The following is a 15,848-nucleotide window of genomic DNA, read 5'->3' on the forward strand; positions in this document are numbered from 1 at the left end:
CTGGTTCCGCCCCGCTTCCAGATGTAGAACATCGTGGTGGTGTTGTTGGTGAAGATCCTCACCACCTTCCCTTGAGGGAGGGAAGAAAGGTCCTGAGGGCCCAGAACACTGCGCGGAGCTCCAAGATGTTGATGTGGAGAGACTTCTCCTCCGGGAGCCAAAGGCCTCTCGCGTGAAGCTCTCCGGAGTGCGCTCCCCAACCTTCCAAGGAGGCGTCCGTCGTCACCGTCACCTGGTGAGCTGGGGTCTGAAAGTCTGTGCCCGCCGACAGATGGAAGCGGGTACCCCACCACGGATCGCCTGACCGAACGTCTCGTTGAGGGATCCTGTCCTCGAAGCTGCCCGTCGACTGGACCCAGCGGGCGTCGAGGAACTCGTGTAAGGGGCGCATCCAAAGCCTGCAAAGGCGCACCAGATAAATGCAGGAGGACATCATCCCGAGGAGGGATTTGATAGATCTTTCCCTGGCCATGTCCGTGGCCAGCAGACGCTGCACCTTGCCCAGAATGGTCCTGGTACTTTCCTTCGACAGCGAGGCCAGCCGCGCCACTGTGTCGAGCTTGGGTCCCAGAAACAGGACGACTTGCGACGGAACCAGGTGGGATTTTGGAAAGTTGATGGAGAATCCCAGGTCCGTGAGCAGCTGGACGGTCTTCGCAGTGTGCTCCACGGCGAGCTCCCTTGTCCTTGCCCGGATGAGCCAGTCGTCCAGGTAGGGGTAGACGTGGATTCCCCTGTAGGCGCAGCCGCGCCGCCACCGGTGCGAGGCATTTGGTGAACACCCTGGGTGCCGACTTCAATCCGAACGGGGGGGGGCTTTGAACTGGTAGTGCCACCCTTGGACCACGAACCTGAGGAACTTTCGGTGTCTTTTTAGAATGAGGATGTGGAAGTACGCATCCTCCAAGTCCAACGACGACAGGAAATCGCCCTCCTCCAGCTGTCCCAGCACGTGCTGGAGCGTGACCATACGCAACTTCTGTGCCTTGATGTACTTGTTCAGTCGTCATAGGTCCAGGATGGGGCGCCATCCTCCTGTCTTCTTTTTTACGAGGAAGTACCTTGAGTAAACTCCGGAGCCCCGAAGCCTCTTTGGGACGAGCTCGATGGCACCCTTCTTGAGCATCGCCCTTACTTCCAACAGTAGTTGAGGGATGTGATTTTCCTTCCTGGCCACGGGTGGAATGCGAGGGCACTTCTGAAACTCGAGGGCGTGCCCTTGGGCCAGGGCGTCCAGCACCCAACAGTCGGTGGAGATGGACTCCCACACGCTGACGAACCTCGCCAGCCGGCCTCCCGCCGGGGTGCTTCGGCGGGGGCCCGAACCTGCGGTCGGTTCAATCTTGTTTGGAGGCCGCCTTGCCTCCTTGACCTCCCTGACGATGGGCACCACCTGACATGCCGCATCCCCTGTAGGCTTCCTGGGACGAAGATCTTGCCGCTTGGCGGTACGTGGAGGAGCCACTGCCGGATCCCTTGGAGGCACCTTGTCTGCCTCCGGAGCTCCGAAAGGCCGGCCGTCGTTGTTGGAGCACTCCCAGTGCCCGGGCAGTCTCTGTCTTGATGGCCTGAAGGGACTCATCAACCGCCTTCCCAAACAGGTTGTTCCCGTCGAAGGGCATGTCCAAAACCTTGGTTTGTACGTCCTGGCGGAAATCCGTGGCCTTGAGCCATCCTCGTCGTCTCAAGCAAACGCCGTTGCCCAACTGACGGAAACCGGTGTTGGCGATGTCCGTTGCCACCGTGATGCCGTGGTCCGAAGCAATCTCACCCTCCTGTAGGATTTCAAGGGCCTCAGCCCTTTTGGCATCCGGAAGGAAGTCCAACAGAGGGGCGATTTTGAACCACAACTCCATGTCGTAGTGGGCTATGATAGCCAGGGCGTTGGCCGCCTTGATAGTCGTCGCTGCAGATGAGATGATCCGCCATCCCATCGTGTCCAACTTCCTGTCCTCGCCGTCCGGTGGGGAAGTTGATGTCGAGGCCAATACCCCCCCCCAGCTTTCTTCTTTGCCGCCGCCGAGACGACCGAATCCGGGGTAGGTTGCGCCCGAAGGCACAAGGGGGCAGCGTCATGGACCCGGTACTTCTTCTCGTACCGGTCCCTCTTTGCCAGCGCCGTGGCAGGGTTCTTGAGGAGGACGAGCCCCTCATCCCAGATGTCATCAAGAAGCGATACGGCGAGGACCGTCTTCCTTTTAGCCTTGCGCCGTTGGTAAAGGAACCCTTCCTTCTTCTCTTCTGGGCAGAGCTGGAAGAGCTTGGAAATCATGGCATGAAAGTATCCAATCTCGTCGGGCGGGGACGCCCGAGCAGGGGGCGACGGGGGACACGTCCCGTCGTCGCCTCCGTCGTCATCTGTACCTGTCGTAGCCGTGTCCATGCCTGTATCATGCCCGTGGGTAGTAGACTGGGGGGGGGGGGAAGGCAGAGCAGGCCGCAGAGGTGGGAGAGGTGGCGTAGGATGCGTCGTCCTCTTATGCGGTGGACTTTCCGAAGGTCCTGGCTCCGGTTCCCCCGTCGGGTCTGGCTCAGGTACCTCCGTCGGGGGGAGGGGCAACCTTGTCCTTATCTCCGAACATAAGGACTAAATCGCTGACAAAATGGCCGCCGAAGTGTCCTGCGGCGCAGGAAACTATGGGCGTGAGGGCTCTTGAGGAGCCTTGTCGGCGACCCCGTCGCTCTCGTCGTCGCCTTCGTGGGGATCCCTCCTGATGGGCTGGGCCTCTTCCACGACTTCGATGAGCTCTTCTTCAGAGGTCGTGTCTGTATCCACAATGGCCACCAGCCCCTCCCCCACCTTTTCCAACGAGGACTTTGTGGGGGTCTTCTTAATGGGCCTGAAAGACGACTCCCTCCGCGGTGGCAGGGAGACTCTGGGTCCTGAGGGCGCCTCCACTGGTGTAGCCTCCACAGGCTGAGCGAGGGCCGCGGCGACATCCTCAATCGAGGTCTTAGCAGGGTGAATTAAGGCCATCGTCACCTTCTGGACGCCTGGGGCCTTCACCTTGGGGGGAGGGTCCGAGCCTCGCTCCCCCTCTGCCGGAATCTTCGAGATCGACCGGGGCCTCTCCAGAAGCTTCGCCAGGTTCTTGGACTTCCTCTTACCCGAGCCAGAGCGTTGTCTCGTGGTTGATGGCGCCGGGGAGCGTGCGCCCTTCCTGGCAGCCAAGGAGCCCGACAATTCGGTGCTCCCGGTGCCCACGGACTTGCGGTGCTTAGCCTTTTGTTGGCCCCCCGTCGCTGGGTGCCCTCACAGGACTTAGAAGACCGCTCGGACTTCTTTTTCTTCTTCTCGCCTGACGGGCTCTTCCCTTCCAGCCAGTTGGCGAGACGGGGGTGGCGATCCTTCATGGTCCGCTCCGACATGTTCCCACAAAACGCGCAGTCCTTCTCCGTGTGCGTCTTGTCCTCATGGAGACAGTAGAGGCATAACGAATGCTCGTCCTCCTTGAAAACATTCTGAAGCTGGCATCTAGGGATCGACCGGGGCAGGTCCTGAACAGCTTCCCGGGCGTCGAGCTTCCTTTCTCCTGGGCCATGTCCGGGGTAGACCTCGGAACTTCTGGAATCCTCCAAAAGCGTAACTCGACGAAATCGTCACCCTTGAGGGGCGTAGAAAACTCTGAAACGGATCCCCGTTGATCGGATGTAGAAACGATGGAGCTTGAGGCTCTATTTCACCGAAAAATGAGAAGAATCTCCTGAAAAAAGCGCGAAAACGCAGCAAAAGCTCGAGAGCTACAGCACGAGGACTCCCAACACTTGAACGTGCGGTAAAAATCTGAGGATAGCTGCCAGAGGTGGGGCTTAGGGAGAGGGCAGTCATTGGCTGGGGGCAGTATGACCCAGAGACCAGTGATTGGTTACTACTAAGAAAGACAGATCAGAAACGAAACTGATACTGATTTTTTTCTATACCGAGGATTCCCGGCCTGGCGACGGGGAATATTCATGAGCATGTGAATCCATGCCAGACCCCATGCTGGAGAACTCCTTGGCTGCGCCAACATCCCAACCCTAGATCCGAATTTCAGACTATTGAGAGTTGTTGTTTGGTATCACTAAGGTGAAAAACCGTAGCTGTTCAAACGGCTGTATGTAAAAGGACAAGGTATAGTAGGAATATAGTGTCTCTCTGGATATAGGAGGAGGGGTGGGGGGTGCTCACTTGGTACCCAGTCTAGAGAAGAGCATCGAATACTCACTACTTTTAGAGTGGCCAATTGATACCCAAAAATAGCAAGCCATTTCGTTTGCTGTTGGCTTCCGGAAATTCTGCGCAAGTTTACTCCAGTGACATTTGTGAGCTACTGGTGTAATAAGTGTCTTAATGAGGTGTGCATTCAGCCACTCCATTTATAAGCAATATGCGTGTCCTTCACCGACGTCCCGTTAAAAACGAGCATTAGCAAAATCAACAGTTTTGGTGTGTACCCTACCCACACTCTCGCTAACCCCCAGCCAACCACCCTCCCACCATTCTCTCTAGCCCACCCTAGCTCCAATTTCTTACCCCCACCAACCATACCCCCTTTTCTCTATCCCCACCCACACCACCTCCACTCTTTCCCCCAAACATCCACCCTACCCCCAGTCATTCTACAACCCACTCACCCACCCCCACTCTACCCCCTCTCATCCTCCTTCTCACACACTCGTTTTATTTCTTAACCTCTCACTCCCAATCTCTCGGATATATTAATTGGAGGAATATCTAAAGCTGCATGCAGTGTGAAACACTACGAGCAGCAGGCGACCCGATTATACATTTCTTCACCACCGTTCGACTTTTTATCCATAGTACAACTGTTAAGCCAAGAGGCATTTTTTGGGCTTGATACTTTGGCATGCTGGTAATTGTAGGCTTCCATTCAGGGTGGGAAAGCAGACGCAAAACATTTGCTCAAAATGTCACCATAATGGTTTTGTATACTGTCAGTTTTGTTGTGACTTGTGGAACTTTCAACTTACTTTGCCCTGTTCTTTTTTAACCTTTCTTTTATAAGCCTTTTGCTTGCTTTCCATGAATTAACCTCTTCCCTTCCTCCCCCAGAGGAAGTGGGTTATCCGTAGTGCATTCTTTCATTTCCAGCACTGCCTGTGATATAGACCACACCTCACTCCTTCAGCTTTACCCGGATATACCTGACCTGAAACTCAAACAGCACTCTCTGAACCTCCAGTGCTTCGAGACTAAGAATAGCAAATCAGGGCTTTAGAACCACACAACATAACTGGGCCTATACGGCTTCAAAGGGCAACCATGTACTGTAGCAAGCTACACTGCTTGAAAGCTTCTAGTAGTTTAGTACCTCCTTAAGATCCCATTTTAGTTTTAGCCATTCTCGCTCAGATCTCCTCATGCTCATCATTAATGGCACCCTCCATCAATGGCTTACTCACTTGCTCTATTCCCCTTCTCATTCACCACCCCTTATTGCATGCTCCTTTAAAACTGCACTCTCCTCTCCTTGCACCCAGATGCCTATTAAATGCAACATGCAAAGAACATCAGTAAACGCCAAAACTATTGGCATTGCCAATGCATGTTTGTTAATGGGGCTTTGAACCCTGTATGTGTGTGATGAAACCAGTGTGGCTGAAGTAATTCACACTAGGTCCATGCAAGCTTGGGTTTCTTACAGATGTATTAACTATGTAACTGAGATTTCTGCTTTCTTTTTTAATACATCTGTCCTCATAGGAATAGTACCTACTTTGTAATATGCAATCAATTTTCACCAGACAATAGGAAAACGTAATTTGCATGTACAATTTAAAAATAAAAGTAAACATTTCATCCTTAATATATTTAATCTTTATTTTCAATCTTCTTTATAATATACATTTCTAAAACAGATTTAACAAGTCACAGTTAAATAAAAGAAATATTCAAATACACAATCTCTACCCTACTGATTTTGGTCTCAATACTTTTAACATTAATCTTTCAATAAAAATATATATTTTAACCACATGACCCTTTACAGGAATCTTTAACATTTAACTAAATACACATATATATATATCCAACCATGCAGTTCAGTGCTCAATAGTAACTAAATGGACACACAAGTAAATGTAGTGTTTCTTGGGCTCTACTACCACAAACATTCACAACTGAAATAGTTATCAGTGTTTACATACATGCAAAAAGCATTTATAACCAAGTCTACTTTTAGCAACCCTGGACAACACAAAAAAAGGTGACGTCACCCTCAACACATACCTAAACAATAAATATTGAATTTTCAAACTCATGTATCCCTCCCATTGCTCAAATCTTAATGTTTTCATATAAACGTGGGCAACCATCAATGCCTCAGTACCGTCTCAACTAAAAAGAACCGAACAATATAATGAGCACCAGGTTTGAATTAGAAGAGTCTTTGGACTCTTGTGGAACAGTGACATCCAGTGGCCAGACCAGGCTGATTACAGACAGGAAAAACAATAGCTATGACAAAAAGGTCTTGAACTCTAGATTGATGTGAAAGCACCTCCTGGAAGATTCAACAATTTCTCACGCAATGATGATACAATTTAAAGATAGGCACCCAAGGTCGTCATTGAAATGCTACCAATTGTTCAAGCTTATGCTTTTGCAAAACTTTGCGTTATTTTCCAACACGCGACCACTTTTTCAGAGACTGTTCACTGCAACAAAAAAAGTTCAAAATGTGCATGTTGACTTCGTATCATTTAGTGCACAATTGGGTTTGAGAAAAACAAAAAAAACTAATTCATGCAACAGGGCAAACATGAAAATATACACCCGTAAAACATGGTTGTTAATCCTAGTCCTTGAACTCGGAGCAGATTTACTCTGCAATTACAATGCTGCACAAAGATTGTGCGGTCTCATGGCTTCAATGATTCTGGTTCCAACCAAACTTTACAGTTTAACTCGAATGGTTGGAAACCAGAATCCCATGCTGAACCACAATCGTCTCCTATATAGAATTCTTTTTGGTTAGTTTCAGGTAAAGCTTTGCATTGATGTAAAGGCAAGAATGACCCTTGTTCATTAACTAGGGCATGGCAGGATAGGTTCCGCACTGCATGCAGCAGAACATCATGGTCTTTTAACCTATACCTTGTGTACAGTTTATGCCTTGTGGCTATTAGTTAATTGATGTGTGATGTTATCGGTCCAACATCATTTAGGATGGACTACAATGACAAAACAGGATGTTATGGAATTTGAATGATGGATTGACACGGTTGCAACCACCTCATCTACCCCCAACCTGGGAGGATGAGGGGAGCCTTGTTAGTGGGCTCCTTTTTATATTGGATATAGATATATATATATATATATAGATAGATATAGATATAGATATAGATATATATATATATATATATATGCCTAATAAGTAAATGAAGACCAGCTTCTGTAGTAATCATGAAGTTACGCACATGTAAAGCGCTAGCATTAACCAAATGGGCCATTTTAAAGAATTCGGAATGCAGGTATTCTTTCAGTGAAAACGGTACTAGTCCACATTCAAATGTTTTTAAGCTACTGTATCAAAACGTTGCCATGAGTCCCATTTCATAATGTTACATTAGTCTAATTTCCTAATCCAAATGTAGGATTTTCTTCAACTAGAAAAGGAGCTATTTGTTAAAACGGGTGCCAGATACCCGTCTCTAACGTGAGAAAGCATTATATGGCCAGCATCCATGCTTTGCCAAGAGTTCGCCACAAGATGGAACACGTGTATTCAAATATACCAATACAATAGGGGAACATGTTTAAGATTTGGGTATGAACTAGTGAAATGTCAGTTACTATCTCCTTACATGCATATTGAAAACCTACAACAGGTGTGGCAAGAGAATATTTTCTAAGTGAGAATTCTTTTGGTTGCAAGCACTCTGGTCCGACAGGGGACAGTTGTGGGGGGCGAAGGGGGTGCGCGGGAGGCGATATTGGGGGGGAACCAAGGCCAAGATACCAGATTTTCAAAAGCATACGTGATCAGAATTCACAGTGTGCAAGTTTAATAGCCGGCCCAAAGTTCATTAACTGAAGACTTGCGATAAGGTCGGTAAACTTGACTATAAGCGTCACCTACCTGCAAATCAAGTATTCAGATTGGATTCGGATGTTAAGTGAGAGAGGCTTAAATGTGCTGCTTCAAATTAAGAACGAGATGTAAAAAGGTAGAATACATAAAACCAGCTTGCATGCAAGCATCAGTTTCAAAATACGGAATCTCACATCACATGTATGGGGATCCAACTTCTTATTCAGATTGCTTTGTATGGCGTGAGGCCCATTTCTATACTGTCGTAAATGAAGAAAAAAACATGGCTGATGCAAAGGTCATCAATATTTGGATTAGAAAACTAAGAACTGGCAAGGGGTGCAAGTGTTAGAGAATGCCCCCTCCTTTCATACAGAATAAAGGGAAACCAAGTACAAAAAACTGCAACCAGGCATCACAATTTCTCTCCCAAAAGTTAGAAAATGTGTCTTCTAAAGAGGTCAATACATTTACAGACTCACATTTTCCACATGCGAGAGAGAAATTACAGCTAGGTGGGTATTTTGTGATACTTTCAATGGTTGGTGAACAGGGAATAACCAGCTAGGTGATGAAGAATGCTTACAAGTTACAACTTTAGTACCGCAGAGTACGAGACTTCAAAATGAAAACTATTCAAGTAAAATGGAAAATGGGAATTTCTCTAAATAGCGATCATTCACTCTGTGTGTTCTCCTCTTAATTTAAGACTTTTTTAGACTGCTTCCTTCTTCAAATAGAAACAAAACAAACACATTTAAAGAACGAGTTACTTTTGTAGCATCACATCTTAAAAATGTGTAGTAAAATTGCTGTTTTTCTTAAAAATGTGCATAGTTTAAACAAGATCTGTAAGAATAAAGTATGTAAGTGCCCCATGTAAACGTATAACCCTTTCTTATAAGAAAGACTTCCAGGCTTTATTTCAAACATCACTGATGTTGTATGTGAGTGCATGATGCTTAGAATTGCAAAGAGTACTCTACAATAAAATCCTTCTTCATTTTGGGCAGTGCAGTAATTGGTCAGCTATTAAACCAATTTAATATAAAATGGAATCCAGACATGATAAAAATATATTATACAGTCTTAGTTTTGCTGTCTACGTTTCGCAGATCTCATCTTCTCAAATCGAGACTCCATTTCTTCAAGAACTCTTGGGGTGTATCGGACAACTAACTTCACCTTTCCTTGAGAAGCTTTCAGAAGTTCGACGGCTTTCTCATGGTGCTCTCCTTCCACGCTCTAGAACACAGATCAGACACAGTCAGCATGAAAAACATGCCATAAAAAACTCATTAGCCAAACGTGAAAAATGATATTGGTAGAACAATGGACATAACGCACACAATACAGAAGCATGGACACATTTTTAGAAATACTGACTAAATGATTTCCCTGTTCCAACCTGCAGCTCAGAGGAATTTTGGAACCTGTGATCTGCAGGTGCATTACAAATATGTCATCTTGGACCTAAGGTCCTGCATGGCAGAGGCAGCACTGCAATTTATTACAAGTTTGACCAAACTACATACAAATAAACATGATCCACAATTATGGTCAATGTGCATAATATTTTAGGTCTTCCCAAATTGATCAGAAATCTATCCCTTAAGGAAGCATGGCACCCGACCATCCAATAGGCAAACAACATTTATATTTTGCTTTCAATTAAAAGGCAAACAGGCCCACGATAAGGGGACCACAACATCTAAAATAGAAGGGATACCACTTTCACGGGCAGCGCCCGCTCGCGTGGATTATATTCAGCCAGCTAAGAACGTAAGCTGTACTATTCTATACTCCCACCAGGTGAGTGGTCGATAACCAAATACCTGTGGAGTGTGTCAGGAAGGCATGGTATCAAGCAGTAGACACAGACACAATGGATACAAGTTTCAAAAACCTTTGTTTACGAATTTGCTTGGGATGGTTCAATTCATAACTGGCCCCAACTCTAAAATGGGAGTAATCTCGACCATTAAACAATAACAAATATGTTCAAGTCAGTCTGGTCAAAATAAAAAAAGTCCTATACTATGAATATCTAACCTTGATCTCCATATCTGGAATACAAAGAGGAAAATAGCGTGTCAAAAAGAAATGTCAGAATGGCTTCAGCACCAACTCCCTTCCCCGGGTTCAACCCCACAGGGTTCTAGAGAGTCTCTTAATAAACAAAGGATAGGGAAATGTCACAGTTCTAGCAGTCGTGCACACTTTGGCTTACTGGTACTGTTCAATCTTTAGGCTTTCAATTTCTGGTAGTTTAATCACTTCCTTAAGCTTCATGTGCCTTATCAATACACAGTTCATATGCTCTTAATTTCTCACAGTTCCGCACAGGCTTCCCTCTGCCGGGCTGAAGCCTGTCTTGTTCTTCGTGGGGGTTCCCTTCTCCTTATTTTTTCTTGGATCTCTTTCACTGTCAAAGACTTTAGAAACTGCAAGGAATTTACATAGATCTCTGCATGACCACTTCGACCTCTCTTTCAATCTTCCTTCAATTCACAATTCATACTGCTCTTGTGACACCAATACTTCTTGGTACTCCTAATTCACACACTCCTTAGTCTGTCCTTCTGGCCTGTTCATGTGTAACACCAATACCTCTTGGTGTTTTTCTCCCAATGCCTCTTGGCACTTGTAATTCTTACTCTCTTGTTCTTTTCCAAAGTTAATAATCAACACCATTACTTCTTGGTATTTCTTTCCCACCAATGCTTCTTGGTACTTGTAGTTCTAATATTTTTACTTTTTGTCTTCTTGGCATATTTCACATCTTCCCTTGCAGCACCAATGCCCCTTTGTCCTTGCAGTTCTTCTCTTTCCCGTGCCTTCTTGTCCCTTTCCAAAGTGCTTATATTTTACTTTCTTTCATTTGATCTCTGCTTGTAATATCTTTCAAAAGTTCTTAACATTTCACAGAGACTTTTGAATGTGCGACTCCCTCTCGCAGGACCACTGGGCTACACTGTATCCTTTTCTTTTAACACTGGCTCTTTTCATTCATGTGTTATCGGCGCACGTGCAACCTTCAAATCAGTCAATTTCCTTTTAACATCAACCAGACTTCTTGTGCTCAATAACTAACTAATTGGTTGTGTTAAATTAATGTCTCATCTTTTCCTCGCAGCTCAAGGCCATTACCAGCGCCTCCTCTGCTCCTCCCCAACCGTGCCATTAACCCGTGAGGGCCGCTGGACGTTTCCTGGCACCTTGAAGGTTTCTTTCCCCTGCTCACTCGCCTCTGACTTCCGAACACTCGCGGCTTTGCGAAAGCCTGGAAATCTTGCATGGCTTTCTCTCAATCCTCTCACTTGCTGATCAGCCCGTTGGCCTTCTAACTCCCACAGCCTGGTTTGCATCAGTCTCGGAAGAGCTGTTCCTTCTCATACCCAGCCCGCTCAAAGGGTGTGTGCACACCACCTTTTATTTTCACAGGGAGCCTTAATATTGGCAGGTGTACATTATTAGAACTAGGTCCCTGACTCTGCCTGGCCTCATTACAGGGACAGGCCCAATGCAAGTCAGGGGAGGTAATCCTTTTTCCCACATTTCCCTGTCTTCCTTGGTGCAGTACTTTTGTTAAGACAAGATGGGGGAAGAATTATGGGAGTAGTTTCCCATACAATAAACAGGGGTAGGAGTTAGATGGGTTGTGGAAAAGGGAGATACCATGTCTCAACATTGGGTGCTTCTCCCCCACCCCGAGAACCCCCTACCCAGGTGATTTCCCCCCCCCCACACCCCCCCTAGCTTGTCCACCCCAGGGTCAAGATCCAAAAGCAATGGCGTTTCCCTGGCCAACGGTGTACAGGATTCCCGGGAGCTAGGTTGTGAAACACCCTCTGGTTCTTCACAAGAGATGGCAATTCCAGTACCACCTCACCAGATCACACAGCTGAGTGTAACACGTCCCACACCAGATTTTGTATGGGAAATATTGCAATGGGGATGGTGTGAAATAGAACTCTACTGCTACACATGCATGGTTAGAAAGATGAAGTACTCTTAAAGTGAGGTTTCCATGCCAAGTTTGGATTGTTTCAGGATCGCTATTAAAACGGAAAGACATGTTGGGCAAGATGCAATGAGCTATAAGGGAGAGGTGAACCAAGTCTGAATACCAAAGCTTTATGGTCTATATCAATGCTATCGGGACCACCGTTGTTAATTGGGTTTGTGAGTGTTTGACTTTAGGAATCAATAGATGAGAAAGATCATAGAAGAAAAAAAAAAGGTACTTCTAGCATTTCAAAGTGCCGTCTGCTTGGATTGCTATACCTGAAACAAATTAGAATTCGGGAGACTTTACAACAGACTCCTAATCTCTTTTCCTCAAGCTCGGCTTGGGGCATACACCCAAAGGAAAGGTTCCGTTGGGAGTGGAAGGCATTTCTTTATAACCAAGTGACATGCTCTTTGTGCTCAAGTTTAGTAAGGGGTCAACATCTGATCCCTTAGTTATCGGAGGATGTAGTAAATAGCAGTAGATTTGTCTTTACTTTTGAACTTCTAAAGGAGGAATATAATCACACAAACAAATATATAATCAAGCAGACAAGATAAATATTACACCATAAAATCCAGTTTAAAATCTTTCGGCTCCAAGCATACAAGTTTATCCAGTTTAAAATCTTTCGGCTCCAAGCATACACGTTTCAAACAAATAGTCTGATGTTCTTCAAGGTGGGTAAAAACATATCTATTGGCCCATATTGTGCAAAATATGCAATCAAGTTTAATGCCCTTAAAATTTGATAATGTGGACAGATGAAAAGAAAATGGACCAGATCCTGGTCAAACCCAGTTTTTCACCAACATTTACCAGACCCCTTCATCCAGCTCAAATCTTTTAGAGACAATATAAATATATTTTTATTTTTTATTTGGTGCATATAGTTATTACAAAGCTTTTGCACATTTAAATGGTTACAGAATACAATTAAAAAATCATTCAACAATAAAAAAAAACTGTTTAGGAATACTCATAAATTGGACTTTTGCTACTGACTACAATAAGTTAAAATTAACAAATAGAATTTGAACATTAAGAGATAAAAGTGGGAGAGAAAATGGCACGCAAAGCTTCTTTCCCCACATAATTTGCCGCTGCAGAAAAAAACAATAGTTTCGGCCCCATACATCATACTCCAAAATTGTTCACCTTCAATAGATCTGATATCAGAAACAAGTCCACTGTAGCCTCTGATGTAGTCCATAAGAAGAGGACATAAGGTAAGTAAACGTCAGGCACTTTCAAGCTCCATTTCACAAAGACGGCAGATCCTATTGTCGCGTGCCAATATGATCCATCGCCCAGTATGTTCCCTGGACAGAAGAATGTTAAACAACAATATATTTAAATGTGCCTCAATCAGCAGCCTGTTTGCAAATTTATTTTAATAATTGGGCCTGTACTCAATTTAAAGGTTTTCAAATCAGAGTACCAAGCCAGCGAGGATAAGGATTTGAAAGTTGCTACCTCTGACTCGAGAGCCTTTCCCTCTAACCTGGAAAGAATGCTTGCCTTAGCTTGCTTTAATGGGCCTGGCTCCATGAGAATGCCAGAGTCTGTGCCCAGTTCTAAACCACTCATGTTTCAGACTCACCAAGGCCTCCACCTCTAGAAATCCAGAAACCACACAAGAATCATCAGCAAAGCCTAGTTTAAGCCTTGCCCAGTATGATAGGAGTCTGGAATGTGCTACAAACGTAATACCCTTGAGTTCCAGCTCTACCCTCAGGTCACCACTTGGACATCCCGGCAGCAGCCTAAGCAGTTGTCTCAGAAAATGATTCTTGACTGACCAGTAAAATAATAATCGCCTCATGCAACGTATCGGGGAGGGAGTCGGTCGACAAGGCCTCCCGTCCACACCTGCAGCATATAGGGGGACAACTCCTTACAGAACTCCTTGTAAAATTCTGAGCAGAGCCCGTCCGATCTGGTGGCTTTCCTGTTGGGTAGATCCTTAATAGCATTGGAGATTTCTTCAATGTTCATCAGTCGTTCCAGAGTCATTCGGGCTCCATTGGACAGCAATGTCGTTGGTATCTCCCCTAGATATTAGTGTTTCACAGGAATCATGGTCTCCCCCTTCGGGGCGTAAAGGGCTGAGTAAAACTCATAGAATACTGCATTGACATCCTTGTATGAATTCGCAACAGAGCCATCCGTTCGCACAACACTTGGAATATGTGGGGCATTCCGCTCTGTTCTGACCGCCCGGGCAAATAATTTGTCCGGCCTGTATGCTTCCCCATAGTGGCAAGCCGCTGCCGGCTTATCAAAATATTCAAATTCTCTGCTGGCTCTCTCTCGAAATGAGTCCAGGGTTTTCTTGATATCACACCGCAGTGTCGGGGGGAGGGTCTCCAGCGTACTGTTGCTGTAAGTGACAATGCTGATTCACATTGCTTTAACTCTCTTCTGATACTTCTCAAGGCCCCAAATTCAATTGAGATAGCCATCACCCAAATAGGACTTTTGAACGCCTGCCATAGTGTTGCCTGTGATGAGACTGAGCCCACATTAACGTCGTATTGTTTGATATACTCTTTCATATTCAACCTGAACACTAAATCTTCTAGAGCAGTTGGTGTAAACCACCAGTGTGCCCGGTCCTTCGTGTGCCCTGCCAGTTATATAGTTAATAAAATTGGCAAAAGATCCCAAAACTTGGGGGGTAAGATAAGACATTCTGTAACCCAATTTAGTAGTGCCCAAGTAATCAACCACACGTCTATACGTGAGTGCATGTCATATGTGTAGCCTTGACAATCGGTTTTCAGAACACGCCATACGTTATTTAGACCTAGATCTTCAATGTGTAGCAGGATGGATCGCCGCAGCATTTGTGAGGGCCCTGGCAGACACTGAGGAGCAATAAAGTTGCAAATCTAGTATAGTATTAAACCGTGTGCGAAAATTACAGAAGCAGTCAGGAACAATGCACATCTATGAAATATATCATCATAGAATTCAGTGTCATCTGTATTGGGACCATATACATTGATCAATAATACCTCCTGTTCACGAATACATATGAGAGAGAACGATGAACCAATATCATGACTCCATGCACTCTAGATGAGAGAAGTGCAATATAGACAGGCCCCCCACCCAGGTGCAAGCCAATCCGCTTGGGGATTTTGCATACGAGTCTCCTGCAGGAACAGTATGTTGGCCCCAGTCTGTTCGAACACGTAATCTTGCCTGCTTTTATAAAACACCCAAGCCCCTGACATTCCAGCTCATTAATTTAACGACTGAGCTAATGCTGCACGCCTGCATCATACATTTACAAAAGTATTCTCATGTACGCTAACACAGCAGCCAGTACATTGCCCATCCACCAAGCCATCACCAAGTGATCACCAACACGCATCCCCCCTCCCTGCTCCTCCCACCCTCATAGCCGCCCGAACTTTGACTGTGTAGTGCCCAACCTTGCCCCTAACCAACAATACTTCAAACTCTGCAAAAGCACTCGCATGGAGGCCAACTTACGAGTGGGGAAGAATTCTTGCGCCTGAATTTAGCGCTATAAATAATCAGAGGACGCGCCGGCGTAAGAACCAGAGCAGTCAGTCGATACCATTAGCCCATAGTCGACGGATCCTTTCCGGCTGGCTGCATCATTCAAACTATCAAGTGCTTTTTGCCCTCCAGTCTGGCTGCATCGGTATCTGCCTCGACGAAGGCTGCCGCCTCCTCAGGGAGCGTGAAGAAATAAGTCTTGTTGTTATAGTGGAAATGGAGACGTGCAGGGAATAGCATGGCGTATGCAATGTTGCGCTCTCTGA

General features: G+C 46.0%; 1 protein-coding gene across 4 annotated transcripts in view; it reads right to left on the reverse strand.

Moving 5' to 3' along the window:
- Positions 1-5,798: 5,798 nt before the first annotated feature.
- Positions 5,799-15,848, reverse strand: part of LIN7C (lin-7 homolog C, crumbs cell polarity complex component) — a 387,889-nt gene continuing 377,839 nt past the window's right edge. For all 4 annotated transcript variants that reach the window (XM_069623512.1, XM_069623513.1, XM_069623511.1 and 1 more), the window contains exon 5: positions 5,799-9,281. In XM_069623512.1, coding sequence (XP_069479613.1) covers positions 9,126-9,281 — 156 coding nt within the window. In that variant the 3' untranslated portion in view covers positions 5,799-9,125. The remainder of the gene's footprint in view (positions 9,282-15,848) is intronic.

The sequence above is a fragment of the Ambystoma mexicanum genome, chromosome 11, assembly GCF_040938575.1.
Source record: "Ambystoma mexicanum isolate Mex_15411 chromosome 11, UKY_AmexF1_1, whole genome shotgun sequence".
NCBI lineage: Eukaryota > Metazoa > Chordata > Amphibia > Caudata > Ambystomatidae > Ambystoma > Ambystoma mexicanum.